At 62.0% G+C, this 19,937-nt stretch overlaps 1 protein-coding gene across 2 annotated transcripts; it reads right to left on the reverse strand.

Annotated features, from left to right (window-relative positions):
* Window positions 1-666: 666 nt before the first annotated feature.
* On the reverse strand, window positions 667-18,617 carry RNF44 (ring finger protein 44). Of its 2 annotated transcripts, none has more exons than XM_066197178.1 (11): window positions 18,466-18,617; window positions 6,611-6,791; window positions 6,002-6,218; window positions 5,335-5,502; window positions 4,993-5,169; window positions 4,646-4,807; window positions 4,444-4,568; window positions 4,190-4,277; window positions 3,926-4,047; window positions 3,737-3,836; window positions 667-3,502 (listed from the first exon to the last, which is right to left on the reverse strand). In XM_066197178.1, exons 2-11 carry the CDS (start codon window positions 6,715-6,717, stop codon window positions 3,440-3,442), a joined length of 1,329 nt encoding a protein of 442 aa, XP_066053275.1. In that variant the 5' UTR covers window positions 6,718-6,791; window positions 18,466-18,617; the 3' UTR covers window positions 667-3,439. The 2 variants fall into 2 exon arrangements, with proteins under 2 accessions (XP_066053275.1, XP_066053274.1); XM_066197177.1 differs by lacking the exon at window positions 18,466-18,617 and adding an exon at window positions 8,185-8,231.
* Window positions 18,618-19,937: the final 1,320 nt, after the last annotated feature.

The raw sequence follows: 19,937 nt of genomic DNA on the forward strand, positions 1-19,937 counted from the left end.
GTGCCAGTGGAGCTGTAGCATGAGACAAGAGCGTGCCCAGCGCGGGGGCCAGCAGGGCTGGGGGTGCTGCTGTGCCACCTCCTGTGGGCTCAGGCTGGGAGGGAGCTGATGAGGCTGGGTCACCCCTCTTGGGGCAGGTGAGAGGTGGAAAAGGTTTGGGAGGTGAATGTAGGGCTGGTCCCTGCCAGAGGCTGGGCCAGGGCTGCCCAAAGGCAGAGTGGTAGGAGCCTCTTCCTCCAGTGACCTGTCCTGGAGACAAGAATGGCTGAGGGGGGAAGGAATCTCAAAGCGCATCTCACTCCGCCCCCCTGCCATGGGGAGGAACACAGGGATAGCCTCTTCCCTGGCCCAGCATGGGAATGCTGGAGGGTTGGGATGGAGGAGAGGTGGAAGGCGTCACACTGCTGTGGCTGTCCCAGGATAGCAGCCAGGACTTTCCCATCTCTGTGCAAGCTGTGAGGGGTCTCCAGGTGGGAAGGAGGGGGTGTGTGGTGTTGCTCAAAACCAGAACCTGCTGGGGCAGAGCATCCAACCAGTGCCTGCTCCCACCCTCAGGCTCTCCTCCAAGGCTCCCTCCAGCGCCCTTCCAGCTGCCTCAGCTCCTTCCCATCCCTGGCCCCCACACTTCCCCTCAAGCCCCCATGGAGACAAGAGCTGGGCCCAGCATGTTGGTATACATCATACATTTATTAGTGAATATCCCTCTCAAAATCAGCCACAACATTAAAAAAAATAATGATTGCACTACTTGGTCAAGCAGAACTAGCAACTTTCATTTTAAAAAAAGTACAAATCTGTTAAAAATTTCAATCAGTATAATACACATATATATAATACAACATACTAGTTATGTTAAATGCTACAAAACCAATATGATTCCAATGGAATGGAAAAAAACAAACACTTTTAGAGCTTTAAGAACCTTTTTTTTTCTATATATTAGCCTTTTTTCAAATACATACATGGGAAAAATGAGGTAACTGTAAAATGTGCAAGTAACAGAGCAAAAAAAATTATATATATATATTTATATATATATATATATATATAAAAACTTTCTAACACAGAACACACGTCCTAGCACCTTCCGGGGAGCCGCGGGGAACGCGGGGGTCCCACCGGAGGGCCCGGGGACTGGTATAATAGAACAGTAAACAGTCCACTATCCCACCACAGGAATTCATTGGTAAACAGTGGTATCTACAGCGCAGTCAGCAATCACAAACACCCTAAATAATTGTTTTTTAGTATTTTTTTTTGTCATTTTTTCTTTTTGTTATTTTTTTTTAAATGATACTTTTAGCTGCTCATTGGAATAAATTCTGCAGCACACGAGCTGTGAGCTTTCGAGTCGCCGTCAAAGGACCGTAAGGCTTTCCTGGCTCCCTGGGCACCGCGAGGGTGGGAGGGGAGGAGGGGGGCGTCTCCGGGGGCGCGAAGCCGGGGACTCCTTTGGTTATCTGTCACTGAGTGAGGGACGGGGAGGGGGCGGGGGTCCTGCCCAAGGGGCACCGAGCCCAGCGGTGCCAGCGCCCGTGCCAGGGCGGAGCGGGCGGCGCCGGGCCGGGGCCCTTGGCCCCGATGCTCCGCACGGAGGGCGGCCGCCGGAGGGGTGGGAAAGGGCGGCGAGGGGGAGCCGGCCCGTAGCCCCCCCACCGCTCGTCGCCCCCCCCGCGCCCGACCGGGCAGCGTCTGGGGCCGGCCCACCGGTGCCTGGCACTGCCCTCCGGCCCTCCGCGTGGGGAACACCATCGTGCCCACCCGTGTGCCAGGCGCGGCCCCTCACCTCGCACCCGGCCGAGCCACCGCCGGGGGCCAGCCCCGCGCCTGCCCCCCGCCCCGCGGGGAGCCGCCCCCTCCCACCCCGGTCCCTTGCACACGCCGCCGCCGCGGGCGCGGACCCCGCGGGGACGGCCCTGAAAGTCTCACGGTCCTGCTGTGGCGTTGCGGACATGTGCAGTACAGTGCATGGCAGTATCAGCTGAGCACAAAAACCCCTCTCCCCACCCCCCTCACCCCACAGCCGGCTAGACGTAGCCAAGACCACGTTCCAAGCTGGTCAGACATGCATGCATATTTGTGAACATTTACATAGGGCTGGCGTCCGCTCGGAAGCTCCCAGGCGTCAGCGACGCGCCAGGAGGGGAGGGCGGTGCTCTCACCACCACCCCTGCCACCGCCTCCCGTCACCCTCCTCGCTAATTAATCATGCAAAACAACGGCCACGCGGGATTGATGGAGCCGGGCGGCGGCGTGGCGGCTTCTCCCCCGGCCCCTGCACGGGCACGGGGGATACGGTGGCAAGGGGACCGCTCACAGCTTCCCCCGCACCAGCCGGGCCAAGGCCAGGGTAGCATTGAAAATACTCCACGAGGTTATGAATAAAACCTCCCCCCGCTGTGGGGGCCGCAGCCCAGCCGGCCCCTCGCTGCCCACCAGCCGGGGAAACCGCACCGTCCAGCCAGCAGGACGGGGCATGGGGCTACCTTGATTTACGTCGTCGGGACAGAGAAATGAGCAGGAGCCGGGGGCTGGGCAGCACACCGGGGACACCACATGCCCAAAGCCCTAGGGACGGGGTTGGCGTCCCCTCCTCAAGCTTGGCTGCCTTGTGGGATGCCACAAGGCCTGGCCCCGGGAGCTGCGCTGGCCAGGCACAGGGGAATGAACAGGGAGAGGGGCCAGGGCTCCGCCAGCACCATCCTCCCACTGGCTAAAGACCCCACGCAGCCATAGCCCTCTGGGGCTCCCCAGGGCAGCCGAGGCAGGAGAGAGGCCGTGCCAGGCTGTGCACAGGAGCTGGGACAGAGGCATTCCTGTGTTCCTGCCTTTCTGCCCCAGCCATGCCGTGGGGTTGCTGGTGTCCCACCTTGGCCGCACTCCGCCAGCCACCTCCTCCGGCTGTCCCCGGGGCCGGGGTGCCGCCCGGCATCACACCCGCAGCGCTCCCTCCTCTCTCCTCCCCGCGTCCTCGAGAGCAACGCCGAGGGGAGGAGCCGCCTGCGTGCCCCTAGGGCAAACGGCCAAGGAACCAAAAACGTGATGGAAACAAAGGGGAAAAAAAACTATCGTAAAAAAAAAATAGTGACAAAGGGAAAAACCACTAATTCCCTAGCAGAGTACAAAGACCTGGAAAGTGATGGAGCAACAACAGCGTCTTTGGAGCGCAGAGGGCACGGCCACGCACCTCCCGCCTCCAGCACAACACGATTCGGGGCCCTGGGAGCGCAGCGGGCAAGCGTCCGGCCGAGTCCGTGCCCCGGCGGGGAGGAGGAGGGCTGGCCGGGAGCCCGGACTGCTCAATGCTCACCACATCCGAGGAGAGGCTTTGGGGAGGGGGGGTAAGCGCAGGGTCAGGCCCTAGCAGCGGGCAGCGGCCCCCGCCCGAGCCCGGCGTCCTTGTCCTCTAGTGAATTGTGCGGCACAGCGCCCGCCAGCCTCAGTCCGCCTCCCGCTGCACCTCCGACGCGTCCGCCCGGCAGATCGGGCACGTGCGGTTTGCCTGCGGGCAACGAGAGACGGGGGAAAGTGAGTGGCACCACTGGCGTTCACTGGACCCGCCACGCACCACTGGCAAGGCTGGAACCACATCACAGGAGTGGTTATCCAGCCCTGCACGCTGCTCGGCCCCAGCTCCCAGTGCATGCAGGCCGCTGAGGCCACCCAAAAGGCAGCACCCTATACCCACAGCACCCCAAGAAGCCACCCTGCTCCCCACAGCAGGCACGGGCAGTACCTTTAACCATTTGTCGACACACTTGGCGTGGAACTCGTGGTTGCAGGGCAGGACACGGAGAAGCTGCCGGGCCTCGAAGTCACTGAAGCACACGACGCACCTGGGGGAAGCAGCCATGAGTACAGCCCCACTGCCAGCCACGGCCCCCGACCCCCGCCAGGCCCCCCCGTGCACCCCGAGCCCACTCACAGGGTCTGCTCGGACTGGTGGCTCTCGGGGTTGAAGCGGTAGGACGGGAGGTGCTCGATGTCTGCTTTGGTGAGTCCCCGTGGCTTGGCCTCCCCCAGTCGCTCAGCCAAGTTCAGCAGTGCCTGAAGGGAGATGCAGAGGCCGCCTCAGCTCGTCTCATGTTCTCACACGGCACCTCTCCAGGCTCTCCCCTCGCAGCAGAGCAATCAGAAAACCCCCCCAGCTCTCCCATCCTGTCTCTGTGGGGAAACCAAGCTGACGCACCTCATAATTCTCCATCTCCACATCGTCCACGTCCAGGTCTAAGCTGATCGTGGGCCCCACGGCTGTTGGCGACACAGGAAGCATAGAACTGGGGAAGAAGGACAGGGCTGTCAGCGTGAGGCCACAAACCCCAATGTTCACCCTGGCACCCGCCAGGGGGCAGAGGCCCCTGTGCCAGCACAGTGCCACTGTGGCCCCCATCAACTGTGCCACCCCTGCCCTATGCATCCTACAATATCCCCACCAGTACTCACAGGAAATAGGGCAGGAAGCTCGGATAGTACGGAGGAGGCGGCGGAGGGGGTGGCGGTGGGGGCAGCGCCTGTTGCAGCCGGTACCGCTGGGCGTTCAGCCGCCGGGGCATCATGTGGGGGTATGGCTGCAGGGAGAGACGGGGCACTCAGAGTCGTGCCAGCCCCCCAGTGACCCCAACCCCTCCCCAGGATGGGGACTCACCACGCCAAACGGCAGTTCTTGGTGCAGCGGGTCGTGGGGGAGGTAATGCAGCGGCATGGAGGGCGACAGCGTGGGAGCGTGGTGAGACGGAGGGTATGTGAAACCTGCAATGGGGTGCTGCTCCCCTCGCAGGTCCACGTCATTGTCTATCCTCTGCAGAGGCTGTGGGGCAAAGAGTTAGGCTGGGAGGAGCATCCCAAATTACACCTCCCAACGCTATGAAGACAGAGGCACCCTGGGCACCCTGCCCACCACCCCCAGCTCAGACCCACAGGGGTTGCAGAAGGACAAGACCCCAAGGCGGTGGGCACATCACGTCCCCAGCCCGTCCCTCCACCCCAACTCACCATACGTGGATGCTGGGCTTGGAGAGGTACGAACTGCCCCAGGGGGGCCATGTGGGGCGGCTGGTGGGGGGGCACTGGCGGCGGGGGTGGGTGCAGGATGTAATGGTCGCTGGAGATGATGGGAGGGAATGTCTGGTAGGAGACGGGAAGTTGTTGCATGGCACATGCCTGAATCAGCTGTGGGGAGAGACAGAGAGAAAAACAAGGGTCAGACACCCCTGCCTCCTCCCCAGGAGGACCCTGTGCTCCCAGAAACTTGCACTACAGTAGCCTTGGGTACTCACAGGACCTCTGGGCATACACAGCCCAGGCTGTCCCCAGGCGTCCCCTGCTGTGACTCACCGGGGGTGGGAGGCAGCAGAGCGGGTAGTGCTGTCCACTGAACATCACTGAGCATGCTGGGAGCTGCTGGGTGCTGCACCCAGGGATGTGCTGGCCAGCGTGGATGGGGAAGCCTTGCGTCGTTACGGTCGTAACCGTGTAGGAGAGAGGGACAGGTCCCTGGTGCACCTAAGGACAAGGTGCCGAGGGCACAGTCAGGGTACAGCCCTGTCTGAGCTGTCCTTGTCCTGACAGGATCATAGCAGAACGCTGGGCACTCAGCACTGGGACAAAACACCTGGCATGTCTTGTCTGAGGAACGGGTTGAGTGATGGCTCAACTTGAGGGAGTTTAAGACCCTTCTTTCTTCCACACGGGCAGGCTGACACAGCCTCCAACACATCACCATTACCATGGATTATGATGACAGTTGTCACATGAACATCCCCCTCTACAAGGGGACTCTCCCCAGCCCCTGGGAGCAGGGACCACCCTGGACATACCCAGCAGGCAGAGGGACCCCAAGATTTAAGTCTCGCAGAACCAAAGCATCAGCAGGCTCAGGGCTGGGTGATCCCAGCAGCAAGTGGCCAGAGGGGACCCAGGGACATGTCACTATGCCAGACACCAGCCCAAAGAACACCACAGGATCACATTTCAGAGTGGGATTGGGGGCTGCAGCACCTACCTGGTCATGCAGATCCACCATGAATGGGTTCTGGTGGGGTGGGTGAGCGGCTGGGTGAAGCATTCGTGGCGGCGTGCTGGGAAGAGCGTAGGCACGGGGCTCATCTACAGGGATGTGCGGCTGCTGGGGGAAGGCAGGGTGCACCTGGGGCTCATCCTGGCCCAGCAGGGTTGCCAGAGGTCGGTCGCGTCGTCCCCACTGACGCCTGGCAGAGGGGCTGTGGGGCCACCGCAGGAGAGAAACAGAGCAGGAGTGACCCCCCAGGCCAGAGGGGCACCACAGCCCCAGGCAGGATGGCTACAGGAGGATCGGTGCCAGCCCAGTGCCTGGGGTGAGATGCTCAGGGCATTGTGCCAGGCCACCTCAGGCTGGACAGCTCCAGAAACAGCTTCTCTCCTCGCCCTGCAAGTGCCCTCTCCATGTCTGCAGCATAAAAAGGACCCCTGCTCCCCAGGGACCCCTCATCTGGGCCAGGTGGATGTACTTCCCTGTCAATGTCCCCCCAAGCCCCACTGGGAGCTGGTGCCTTGCCCCAGCAGGACCAGAGAACCGGCCCCACGCCCCCATGTGCCAGAGGGGACAGGGCTCCACACCACCCTGCACCCGTACCTTCGCCGGAGGTGGTCGGGGCTGCTGCAGGGTCCCCCCGAGAAACGGCGCTGGGCAAACGGGGCAGAGGGCGGCCGCCTATTCACTGCCAGTTCCCATGGTCGCATTGGTGACGTCGGGAGGCGGATGGGCACACGGGATCTCAGGCTCCAGGCAGGGCAAGACACCAGCACCTTGAATTCTGCAAGAGGGACAGCGGGTCATGGCACTGTCCCGCCACCGCTCAGGCGGCTGCTCCACCCTCACAAGGATGGTGATGCTGATAGCTGGAGCTCTTGCTGCTCCTCCACCTAGAGCTGCACCCACCCCATCTCCTGGGGCTGGATATGGCCCTGAGAGGGGCTAGGAAGAGCCTGTCCCCAACCCCCTCGCTGCTGTCCCTTCCCCTCATGGCCAGAGTCATCCCCCCATGCACAACACAGACACAAAGACAGAGAGAGAGGCACTTATTTTTGGCACAGAGGAAAGAAAGTGATGAAGAGCCGCGTGGCTGTGGCAGCATCCCAGCCTGCTCACCGGCCAACAGGGAGCCTGAGCATAGCATGGGGAGTTTCCAGCAGGTCCTTGATGCTGCTCTGGGGGTGTTCTTTGTGGCTGAGCTCCTGTACATCCTACTCTGGAGTGACACTGTTGCCCCAGTGACTGGCAGAGGGGTTGGTGGTGGCAGTAGGGCTCATGGCCCTTCTGTGTCACAGCTGTGCACTTCAACTCCCTGCTGCAAACAGGGCACAGCCACACATCCCCCACAGAGCAGGTGACAAGTATGGGCTGTGCTGAAGCCAGGCAGGCAGCTCTGCTCCCTTAGCTGCTCCCCATGGCAGTGGGACAGTGGGAACACTGCACTGGCCGTGCCCCATCTGCCCTCCTGCACCCAGCCTGACTGGTGTTCCTGCACCAGAGCCCCCTCCCAGGACACAGCTCGGCCACAATGAAGCCTGGCACTGCACAGAGGAGACATCTGCATTTGGGGCTGGGCTTCCCCAGACTCTGCTTTTCCAGCTCCCAAAAGGGCCCTCCTTAGCTCCATGTATATCCAAGATCCTCCCTGGGTACCCTTCCATTGCCCAGCTTCCTTTGGCCTCCATAGCACCAGGTCAGCACACAGCAGCAGCCATGGCCTTGGTATCACAGCCCACACACCCCTGAATCCAGCTCACTGCAGGCTGGTGAGGTCCCCCCCAAAGCAGCTTCCTCAGCCCCACCTCCTCCTCAGTGCCCAAGGCAAAGACACACCCGGGACAGGAAAGACACCCGGCGGACCTGGAGCCTGGGGAATGCTGCTCAGCAGGGGCATCTCAGCCCAGCAGGGAGAAGCTGCAATGTCACTTTTGGGTGATGGGTAACAACAACCACTGGGGCAAGTCCTGTGCCACACACAAGTCTCTTCTTGACCTCACCTTCATCTCCACACTACTGTGGACGCTGAAAGCAATTTTCTGTCTTTGTTTTGGTAGGAAAACGAAGAAAAGCAAAAGTCACAGGCTGAGCACCCCTGAACCTGTCTGTGACTGTCAGCAGGGAAGGGGGTGTGCCTGAACAGGAGGTTCCTTCCACAGGGAATTTATTCTGCCCACCTCAAAGCTCTGCCCAGCTGCAATAATGCCCTTGAGTGGGCAGGGGGCCAGAATGCAGCAACAACCCCGGTTTAGCCCCACTCTGAAGAAGCCTCTCTGAGGTGTTGCTGCTTCCAGTTCCATATCCTCACTCTCGGAACACATGTGGTGCCAAGGCTCTGTGTGATCCAGTGGGCACCTTCCAGACCAGGGACCACAGCGATGGGCTTGGGGATGGGCAGCACATCCGCGGAGGAATACTGAAGCTGTACAGGGGCTTGCCTGTTCCTGGGACCTCCAGAGCAGTGGGCTGCCTGCACTCCCGGAGCCCCAGGACAGCATCCCCAGGCAGGACGGCACCCCCGACTTGTGGGACGGTGCTGGCCCGGCCCTCGTCCTGCCACAACCAGCACCCATAAGGTACCACCCTCCTGTCCCAAGCGGGCAGACCCGGCTCCCTCCGCACCCGTGTCTGGAAGCCAGCGGCCACGCCGAGCAGGGTGACCGTGACCCCGCGGAGGCCACCGCAGCTCCGAAACGAAGGGGATCGCGGTCCCGCAGCCCCTCGGAGCGGCAGAGGGAGGCGGTTCCCGAGCCCCGCCGAGAACAAAGTTAGCAGCGCGCCAGCGCTCACGCCCGGTGCCATCTGCTCGGGCAGAGACGGGCTACGGGACTGCCGGGGGAGCCGCCCGCCCCGGGGGTCCTGCCACCCCGCCGCCATCCGCCGCCGGCTCCGTCCCGACACCCCGAGCTCTCCCGTGGCCCCTTCCCCACCGTTCCCACCCGAGCGCCGCCAGCTCCCCCGGGAGCGGGGTCACCGCTGGCCCCGCCGCACCGGCAGCCCCATTCGGAAGGCCGACCCCGACCCCCAACCCCATGCCCAGACCCGACCCGAACCCGGGTGTCCAGGACGGCGGCGCACGCCGGGGCAAGCAGCACGTCCCGGAGCGCACCGACGGAGCGCAGCACCCCGGGGAGGCACCGCGGCCACCGGCAGCCGGCAGCGCACCCCAGCCCGCGCCCCCCGCCGCGGAGCCCTGCCGGTGCCGGTGCGGAGCTGTGGCTTTAAGAGCGGCCGCTCCGGGGCCATGTGCTCGGCGCCAAACAAAAGCAATAACAAAGGCGGCCGTCGGACCCCGCCGCCGCCGCCCGGGGCAGGTGCCGTCGGGGGTCCGGGGGGCGGCCCCCGCCCCCGCCCCGCTCCCGCCCCCCCCGGCCCGCACGTACCTGCACCGATGGCCTGGGCCGCCGCTCCGGTGCCGCTGCGGCGCCCCCGCCCCCTCCCTCCCGCCGCTCTTTGTTCGCCGACGCCGGGCCCGGGCCTGCCCCCCCCGCCGGCCCGCCGCCGGCCCTCCCCTCCCTCCCTCCCTCCCGCCCGCCTCCCGCCGGGCCGGCCCCCTCCCCGCCGCCGCTGTTTCCGGTGCCTCTTTGTTTTCCGCGGCGCGGAGCGGCCGCGGCGGGCCGGGGTGCGCGGGGGGTGCCTGTCCCTTTAAGAAGCAGCGGGACGCACCGGACCGAGTCACAGCGCCCGGGGCACGGGGGGCGCGCGCGGCTGGCGCGGGGGGAGCGAGGGGGGCGGCCGGGGGCACCGGGGGGGGGAGGGGGGCGGCGCGGCGCGCGCGCGTCCCACGTGACCAGGCGTGTCACGGTCCGCAGCCATCTTGGAGCGCGGGGCCGCCACGCGGGGCAGCGACCCCCGCCCGGGACCACCGGAACGGGGGGCACCGGGCATCCACCGCCCTTCTCCAGCGGCCTGCTGCCGCTACCGGCCTGTCCCACCGGCCACCTTGCCCCGCTGGGACTGGCCTTAAGGCTGGTGGCACCGTACCTGCGGCTGTGCCCCCGCATCACTCCCGGGCCCCTGCTCAGCGGGCTGGCAGCTCCGCGGGCCCGGTGGGCCGCGGGGACGGCAGCCCGGTGTGCCCGGGAGTCGGCGTGGTTCTGTGCTGGTGGGCAGGAAAAGCCGGGGGTGGGGAAGCAGGGGCTCGGTTCCCCGCCACCTCCCGCGCTCGGACGGGAGCACGGAGGAGCTACACCCCTCCCGCTCGGCACATCGAGCCCTCTGCCCGCACCGACAGCTCTCCCAGGGCATCTGTAGCCAGTTCAAACTTTTATGCACTAGAAAAGCCCCTTTCGCTTCAGAAAAGCCTCCTATTCTCTCACATTAATTAAACAAGAAGCAGGAACTACTCGGACCATCTCCTGCACACCTGCAGCTCACCTGAGCGAATCACCCGGCTGGCGGCTAACGCTGAGCGCTGGACACGGAGCGGCAGAGCCACCAGCTCCCCGGGAGCTGCACACCCAGCGGCCGAGCCACCGCCTCCCCGTGTGTCCCAGCAGCACCGCTCAGGCACCAGGCAAATCCCCGTGCTCAGGACAGCGCATCGCAGCAGCTTCACTGAGCGCCAGATGCTGCATCCGAGCCAAATTTCCCCCGGTTACAACGCACACTTAGAAATTCCCAGGTAGGCGAGCGAGCCAGCCGGCAGCCCTGATGTAATGCCTATAAACCAGCCCTCCCCTGACAGCTGGGCTTTAAAGTGCTAACAACCAAAAGGGAGCTAATTAATTTGTAGCATCACCCCTTTCAAAGAAAACCTCAGATCGACGATTTAACAATTCAGTAGCTCATTGTTGCGATGAGCAGACAGATCCAGCTTTGCCTGATTCCAGCCCTGTGCCCACGTCCCTTCAGGCCCCCCGCAAGGCTCTCACCTCTTCACCCCACATCCAGGCGTGCAGGAGGAACTACACCAGGCTCAAGGATCCTCCAGGACACAGAGCATTCTGGGGCAAGAGCCCTCTACCATGATTGTCAGTAGCACCACGGCCAATTGCTTCTGTCCCCAAAGTAGGGGACACACAGGACAGGAAGGCAGAACAGCCGGGCAGACCTATGATGGTGTCAGAGCCACGCACTCAGGCAAGAACTTCAGCAGGAAAAGCCAAAGGACTGAATCAGCCCAAACCTGAACAACCACCCTCCAGGTCCGTTCCACTACAGCCTCTCTGCTTCAGGAGCTGGGGACTACAGGGAAGAGAAGGAAAACAGCACTCTGTCCTTTGACCTTGCCATTGTATGTGGGCAGAGGCAACACTGCACCTTCACAAGGCTGCCAGGACACGGTCTGACCCTGGGCAGAGCACCGGCAGCAGGCAGAGGCCACAGATGGTGGAGATCTGTGCAGATACTCCCTCCAGACCCGCTCCAGCATCACCAGCTCCCCTGCGAGCAGCAGCTATCGATGTCCTCAGGAGAAGACATCGATGGAACACAGCTCACACGCTGCTCACGCTCCCTGCCCAGCCAGGCTGGATCATTCCCCCGGCACAGCCACACTGCACACGGCTGTGCCAAGTGAGGATGGGGCACCACACATCCAGCCACAGGATCAGAGCAGGTGGAAACAGCTCTGCCCACACTGTACCAGGGACACAGCCATGCACACAGCACCAACACTGCCCTACGTACAGAGCTCTGCCTGAAAAGCCATGTGAGGGGCCTGAATGATGCTAGAGCAAGGCTGGTCAGAACTTCTGGCCCAGGACAAGGGATCCCAGTCCAGACACAGACACCTGTGACACCCCTGGTGAGTGGGACAGCCCATAAGCCATAGAAAGCTCTCTACCTGCAGGGGTTGCTCAGGCTGAACCTGGCTGCTCTACAGCCGACAGGTGGCCCATCCTTTCCTTAAGGATAGCCAGGGGCCAGCAGGACGAAGTCTCCCTGAGCCCAGGCTCTTTAAGAGACCATCTGCTGCCACAGACATGCCACCTCCCTTGCCCCATATATGGGTCAAGTCTGACACAGGATTAGCCAGGGTGATCCAGTGGTGAGAGCACATCTCTCACTGGAGGCTTGGTCTGCCCTGTCTCCCTGACACTCAGCATGCCAATGCTTCACCTCCACATTCTCCTGGGCCTCTCACACAAGTCCAGGGAGAGAAAGAGGCCCCAGATCCTTCTCTTTTTTTCCCCAGGGCCTAGAAAAAAGCATGAAGAAAGCAGCACCAAGAACACACGCTCTCAGACTGCAGGGAGGGAGGAGCAGCAGGAGTGTCCCTACCCTATCCAAGGCCCAACCCAAGCACCAGAGGACACGGGACACCCCAACATCAGCAGGGTGAAGCACTTTTCCACCGTGGAGTTGGGGGAGCAAGGAGCTCTCTCCCTGCTCCACACACTCGGTGGAGCTGAGTTCACTGGCAGTGGAGGCAGGACGCCTCCGCCGTGCTCACACGCCACCCACTCCCACCCCCGGGCTGACAGCACTCCCATCAAACGCCTCCAGCCACACACACGTGGAGGATGCTGACATGAGAAGCGAGTAGCTGCACAGGCAGCGGAACTGATAACGCCCAGTTTCCTGTCGATCTCTCCCACGTGGATTCTCTGATGTCTAATAGCATGGCTGAGCTGCACTGCAGAGGGAGAACTAGCAGCACCTTCCTCCCCAAGAGCCAGAGCCTGTAGCAATCCAAGACCTCAGAAGCAGTATCCACACCTGACACCTACCCCAACTGACACCATCCAGCAAGTTCAAAGCAGAGTGAACACTCACAAATAAACACTAAGCTTGCAACAAGCCTTCATTTCCTTAGGACAGGGTAAATAATCTGCAGAGATCTCCACCTTCCTTCATTTGCCCTAGAAACACCAGCACAACCTGAATAGCATGACCAGAAGGTTGCAGGTGCAGCAACTGGGTCCAGCTTGGCCACCTCTGTAGCACAGCAGCATCATGGAATGGGTTGTGTCCTCCTCTCTCCTGGGTGGCCTCTTCTCCCCTGAACTACACACACCTCTGTCTGCCCAGGCATCTTGCAGGAGCCACTTCCACAGCACAGTGGCACATGGGTGGGAGGAAAAGAGCAAACATCACCATGTCCATCCCCAGGCTGCTGCCTGGGTAGCCTCCCTGATCCTTCCTTTCCTTCCTACTATGAGACACTGCACTTCAGGACTCCCCATTTCTCTGCCCTTCACTTTTAGTTCTCATTTCAGACAGCCCTTTCCTAAAACAGATCCAATCTCTCCTGGGGCAGGGACAGCTTAGAGGGAGGAGGGATCACCCCTCTTTCCCTTCCTCACACAGCATCCCTGGAGTTCCCAGCTCACCTGTCACCTCTCCACAAGCATCTGAGTCCAGCCTACCCTCTACACGCTGTGGACAGTGTTAATGGCATCTGTCAAGTGAGTGGCCAAGGGCAGGAGGGGCCAGGCTCCAGACCCCTTCCCCACTGCTCTCCCCTGCGCCCGGGCAGAGCAGCTCCTGCAAAGGGATACAGGCAGAGCCAGGAGCCGGTGGATGGCAAAGAGCAGTTTCGTTACCACTCAGCAAAACGAAGCGTCTTTTGAAAGCACTAGTGACAGTCAGGAAGTTGGGCTGGATGGTTTGTTTTGCATCTTAAGAAGCCTGCAGGGACACCGACAACCTGCAACGATCATTTTCAGGAAGGAGCTCAGAGAAACTCATGTTTTTCAGCAACCATTTACCCTCCTTTGTCCTTGATTAAAAATTTGCCAAGAGGCTGCTTACAAGATGCACCAAAACAGGGAGTGACCACTACCCTAAGTGCAAAGGAGGTTTGCTGCAATACGTCCCTGTACATCACTCAGAGAACCCCACACCAGTGCCCGAGGTTGGTTTTAAGAGCAAAAACATGACTTTCAAGCTGACAGCCCCCACGCACAAAGCACAACTGTGCGGTGACAAGAGAGCAGCCTGGGGCACAGGAGCTGCCTGACCTCTGCTACAGCTCTCAACGGCAGATTTTTATTGTTCACCACTTTCCCAAAGCACAGGCATGGAGAGAAAACCAACTAAGACACTTGGCTCAAAATGCAAACGCAGCTAGGGAGCCCCACCAGCACAGCAGGGAAAAGACAACCTGCCGGAGGGGACCACACCTCAGCATTGGCAGGCCTGGGGGAAGGACCAGAACATGGGCCCTCCCTTCCCAGGGGCAACAGCCAGAGATGCCAGAGGCCTGGATCACCAAGGCAGGCTCACCCAAGAGAAAGCAGCTCCCAACACACAGTACTGCAGGCCAGTCCTCTGCTCTGCATGGCTGAGCTAAAAACCTTCATCCCGCTTTCCAGAATAGCCAAGGAAGACCCAGAACTACAGCTCTGCAGCCAGTGAGAGCAGGTCTCCAGGGACCAGCTTGCAGCTGGAAAATAATACTCCCAAGGCCAGCAACGAGTACTGCTTATTGGGGGACACTGCTCAACCTCACCCTCTGCCATGCACACAGAAAATGTGGAGCCCTCCCAAACCACCCCACTCCAGAAAATCCAGACATGCTACACTGGACATGGTCTGCTTGTGCCCTCCAGGAAAAAACTCCTGCCCTGAAACACTGAGGTCTTGCAGGTGCAAAAGTGGAGGAAAAGATAAGCACCATGCTGTAGCTCTGCTGCCCAGAGAGTCAGCAGGCTGGCTTCTCCCAACACCCTTGTGAGCCAACAGCACAGATCCACACTGCTCCCCTCTGGAACTGACCTGTCTCAGGGAGCCCCACAACATCCTCATGCAGCTCCATGACCACAGGGCTCAGGGCTTGGCTCTCCCAAGTTCCTGCATCAATGTCGGAGGGCTCTGGGAGAGCTCCCCAGCACCAGCAGCTTCCTTGGATGTTTTAGCAGCCTCTGGACACATGAGACTGGCACTCTACAGGCTGTGCCTGCATGGTGGGTACACAAACCCCTTGGCCAACTCATTACCCATACACAGCAGGTGACAAACCACGTTTCTCCAGACTGGTCTAAGCAGGGAGCCAAGGGATGGTGGGAAAATGCTGTGCTCTGGCTTCTCAGTGAAGAGGTGAGAACCCCAAAAGCATCCAGAATCCAGGCTTTTCTGCTGAAAACCAGCGCCGTGCTGCCTGCCACCACCACCTCCCCAGCCGTGCCCTGCGGCCTCACGTGACAGTGGAGTGGATGCACACAGGAGGAGTGGCTGCAGTGACAGCCTTACAGCTTGTGTCCAACACACAGCTGAGCCCAGCAAATCCCAGCGCTCTGCAGCTCTCTTTTACAAACTCCACACACTGCGCAGGTACACGGCCGTCAGCGAGACCTTAGTGCCCCCAGCCCCAGGAAAATGACACCTCGAGGGAGACGGCCCACTGAGTGCAGGGCTCCCGAACTCTCTCATGTCCACTAGGACAAGCACTGGCCCACACCAAACCCCAGGGACCAAGGAGAGCTGTTCTTACACCAGCCCAAATTGCCCAGGGCCAGCTCCTCTGCTATTTCAGCACACACACTCCCAGCAGGAAGCAGGGACACCCAGCAGGATGAGCAGGACTTCACTCTGTCTAACTCTGCTCTGAGTGACTTTACATCATTCCCCACTCTACCCTGGGTGGCAGGACTTGACCAGTTCTGCAGACGACCTGAGAGAAAAGTGCTGCGAGCTGAATCCCAGCCCTTACCTGCCAGCTGTTATTTCATTCCTCTAACAGGTCCATAAACCAAGGATAATTAAATCTCTCCTAAACTCTCTTCCATTTAAAATAAAAATCTATAGTCCCTATTTCATTAGCTGGCTCTGGGTTTTACAGCTTGATCAATTCCCCTCACAGGGCCCTGGTCCCGGACAGGCAGATGCAAACACGCAGCTTTCACGGTGTGGATCAATGGGATTCACAAACTCTCCTACCCCGTTCCGTGCTCCTCACTCACCAAAGGGAGCCACACAGCGCAGCAGGTAGGGACAGTGTGTTTCACTGCTCAGGGGAACACTACTGCCATGTGTGGCCTCAGAGGTTGGAGTTAGTGCCTGGCAAGAGCAGAGGCAGCAGCGACGCTCCCTCTCTAGTGAAGGGCCCCAAGAACACAGCCATGACCCTAAAGGCAAAGCAGCCCAGCTTGCCAGCAGGGTGACATCTCCCTGTTTGCTCCACAGTGAAGAGGGACAAAGCTCAGCTCCCACAGCTGACAGCTGGAGTCAGAGCCCACCACAGGCACCAGCTGGGAACCAAGAGCAGCCCCCACCTCTCTGACCTCCCTGCACACAAAGCGGAAGAGGCTCGTCACTGAGACCCAGGCACACAGGCTCAGTGTTTCCTGCCCTTTCCAGCCCTCTGCTGCTGCCCTGCCACGCAACACCTTCCCCCTGCCAGGCCAGTAGGCTCCAGATGGCTCTCACCACCCCTGCAAGCCTCTCCCTCTGCTGCAGTGGGAGCTTCCAGAGCCTGGCAGCAGATGGAAGGACCACAGCAGCAGCCAGAGCTGCACCGAGAGCACCCAGGCAGAGCCCATGGAGTGGACATCAGAGTGCGGGTAAGCCCTTGGCCTGGGCCAGCAGCCAGGTGCCCCCCAAGCACCTATCACATCATTTCCCTCTGTGCCAGGTGCATATCCCTTCTTCCCTCCCACCTCTGCTCAGGCAGAAAGCAGCAAGTTGCCACAGTCCAAGTCCTGACAGTGCCAGGACACACCATGGTGGCAGCCACAGAGGGAAGGTCCAGCAGCCCCAGCTCTAGTGAGCTCTGCCCTGGCACCCAATGCCAGTGATGGACAGACCACACCACCAAGGCCCAAATCCTGATCTGTACTCGAACCAGCTGCTACTAGCAAGGGGATATCAGGACAGATTTCTGGGACACAAAACAGCCACCACTTGGAGCGTGCCCAGCTCCAAGCAAGGCTAGGGGAACAAAGCTTTGCCATCCTACCAAGACCCCTTGCATGGCTGCGTGCAGGGAGGTGGCACTGCAGCCTCCCAAACACACACAGGTGTCTCCTGCCTTACCTCCCATGCCAACACCTGCCCTGTCTCCACTGGCATCGTGTCCCAGTGGAGGGGCCACAGTTCACCTGCTAAACCAAGCCCACTGCTCGAGGAGTGTGACACCACCCGGCCAGCCCCAGAGCAGACACCCAAAGGTGACAAACAAAGGCGCCCAGCAGGCACTCCGCATTAGCAGTATTTTTAGACACCACTATGGAGCCGGCCTTATTATTTTCATTGCAACGTGCATAATTACCCACCATGCACCGCAGTGACATCAGACGCAGCCGGCTCTCCTCCGACAGCTGCTCCTCCTCCCGGGGCTCCTGCCTGGCCCCGGGGACACACCTGCCCCGCCGGGCTCTGCCCCGCGCATCCCCCCGGGGCACAGGACCCCACCCCGAGGGGGGCCTCCAGGTCCTGGGGCGATAGAGCCGACATGGGCGCAGGTGACAGAGGGACAGAGCAAGGCACTGGCACAGGACAGCAAGAAGGCAAGCGCAGGGATGATCTCTGGAGCTGCAGGCACACACAGCCAGTTGTGCTGGAGCACGGGGCCGGTGCAGAGCCGGTGGACAAGGTGCCAGCACAAAACAGAGCCGCTCTCCTGGGAAGAGTTGTTGTCCCCAGACGGAGGAACAGCACCTGCCTAGCCACAGAGCTCAACTCCTGCCCGGGAGAGCAAAGCCTGGAGCGCATCCCAGCTGCCCACAACGCGGCCCCACACGTCCTCCGTGGGACAGGGCTGCCAGGGGCCCCACACACAGCCCACGCAGCCAGCACAGATCCTGGCGGGTCGGTGGCACGGCTTGTGCCACTGCCACCACCCCCGGGTGCCACTACCCCCACCCCATCACTTCGGGCTCATTTGTTTCCTACCTCCTCCCCAGGGACAACTTTCCGAAGAGTTTCACCACTTCCCCTCCCGTCTCCTATCCCACACTGGGGCTTGCCCCGAGCTGGCACAGTTTACCGGGTCCGGGGGAACGGCGGACGGGACACCGCGAGGTGCCAAGCCGGACGAGGACACAGCACCAGCCTCAGCAGAAGCCCCTCACTCCCCCCCGGCCGGGGTCGCGGGAGACCCAAGAAGGCGCTCCGGCCGGGGCAGGCTCGGGCAGCCCCCACGGGCAGCAGCGCTCCGGCTCTCTCCCCGCCGCCCCCCTTCGCCCCGCGGGGCTCCCCCAGCAGCGGGGGCTCCTCCCACCACCCTGCGGCTGCACCGGGCCTGGCTGCGCTTTGCGGCCGCTTCCCCGAACCCCAGTGCCCGGGCAGCCGCCACCCCCGCCCGCGCCGGCCATCCGCCCCCTCCGCGCACCGGGCCCGGCCCGGCCGCCCCCGCCGCACCGGGCCGCGCTCGCTCCTCCGCCCGCCGCACCGGGCCCCGCGGCCCTGCATCCGCCCCATCGCTCCGGGCCCTGCCCGCCGCCTTCCCCGTCCCGCTGCCCCGGGGCTGCCCTCCGCCTTCCCCCAGCCCCGGGCCCTGCCCGCCGCCTCCCCCTGGTGCCCCGGCCCTGCCCCGCACAGCCTGGGCCTGCGGCCGCCGCCGCGCCCCGTACCTCCGGGAGGCGCGCCCCCGGCGCTCGGTGCCGTGCCCCGGCGCTGCCCGCGGCTCAGCCCGCTCGCATGGCGCGGCGGCCGGGCCCGCCGGGCTCCGTGTCCGTCCCGGTGCCGGTGCCAGTCCCGGTGCCGCTCCCGCTCCGGCCTCAGCCCCGCCTCATGGCGCCCCCGCGCCCGCCGCGCCGATGGAACCGGCCGCGCCGCGCTGCTCCCCCTCGCGCCGCGCCGATGGGCGCGCCCGCCGCCTCCTGCCGTAATGAGCCCGAGAACGGCGCCGCCGAACTGCGCGGCGGAGCTCTGCGGCCGTAATGCTCCGAGTGCCAGCGCAGTGAGCGCCGCCCGGGACTGAGCTGGGGAAGATCGCAGGAATCAGGGAATCACAGAATCAATTCGGTTGGAAAATATCCCTGAAGTCATGCAGCACAACCTGTGACCCAACACCACCATGTCAACTACACCATGGCGCTAAGTGCCGCATCCAGCCTTAAACACCTCCAGGGACGGTGACTCCACCACCTCCCTGGGCAGCCCATTCCAATGCCTGGCAAACCTTTCCGTGAATAAATTCTTCCTGATGTCCAACCTAAACCTTCACTGGTTGCCAGGGGGAAGAGGTCGACTCCCACCTGGCTACAACCTCCTTTCATCCACAACAAGAAAGTTGTGGACGTCTCAGGACAGCCCTGGGAGGTGTGGAAGTGCCAAAGGACAGCCAGGGGCAGTTTGCAGAACGGTGTCAAGCACCAGCCCCAGGAGTCTCGGGGGAGGCGCCCTGGGACAGCCCTGGGGAACTCCGGGGGTAACCCAGGCAGCTCATGGGGTGTCTGTGAGGATGTTCTGGAGCAACCTTTGCAGGAGCTGGGGGAGTCCTGGACCAGCTCAGGAGAAGTTTGCTATGGGGTGGTCACAGTCTGCCCCCTGTAGCCCCTTCTGTGGGGGTTCTCTGACCCAGGCATAGGGTGAGATGGGAACCTCAGAGCAGGCTGACTGTCTGTGGAGACTCCAGAGTCTCTCCAATATCCAGGCCCTGTGGTTTCCCCAGGGAATAGGGCCACAGATGCGGGGGTCCAACAGGCTGGCCATGCCCCCCCACCGCCACCTCCCAGCCCTCTTCTGCCTGAGCAGAGCTGGACAATCCACCCTTGTCCCTAGCAGGTCTGAAGTAGGTCAGGGAGGCTGGGCCAAGCCTCTGGGGAGGGAAGTGGGTGGCAGGGGCTGCAGAGGGCCCCAGGCACCCACCCCAGTGGCCACACCACGAGATTGGTGCCCACCCCCTGTCCTGGTAGGACCCCAGTGTCCCCAGCCCTGGGGATGCAGGGCATTTCCCTAACCCCTCTTTGATCTCCTGGGGTGTTTTGGGATTCCTCTGCATCCCTGCAGGTTCCACACCCCTTCTGAGAGCTGGGGTCGCATGGATGCAGGCTGGGCTGGCTGAATCCTGAGGGACAGCACCCAGTATGGAGACCTGGGG

This window comes from Chamaea fasciata, unplaced genomic scaffold (genome assembly GCF_029207755.1).
Source record: "Chamaea fasciata isolate MVZ Bird 193981 ecotype frontalis unplaced genomic scaffold, bChaFas1.0.hap1 SCAF_15, whole genome shotgun sequence".
NCBI classification, from domain to species: Eukaryota; Metazoa; Chordata; class Aves; order Passeriformes; family Sylviidae; genus Chamaea; species Chamaea fasciata.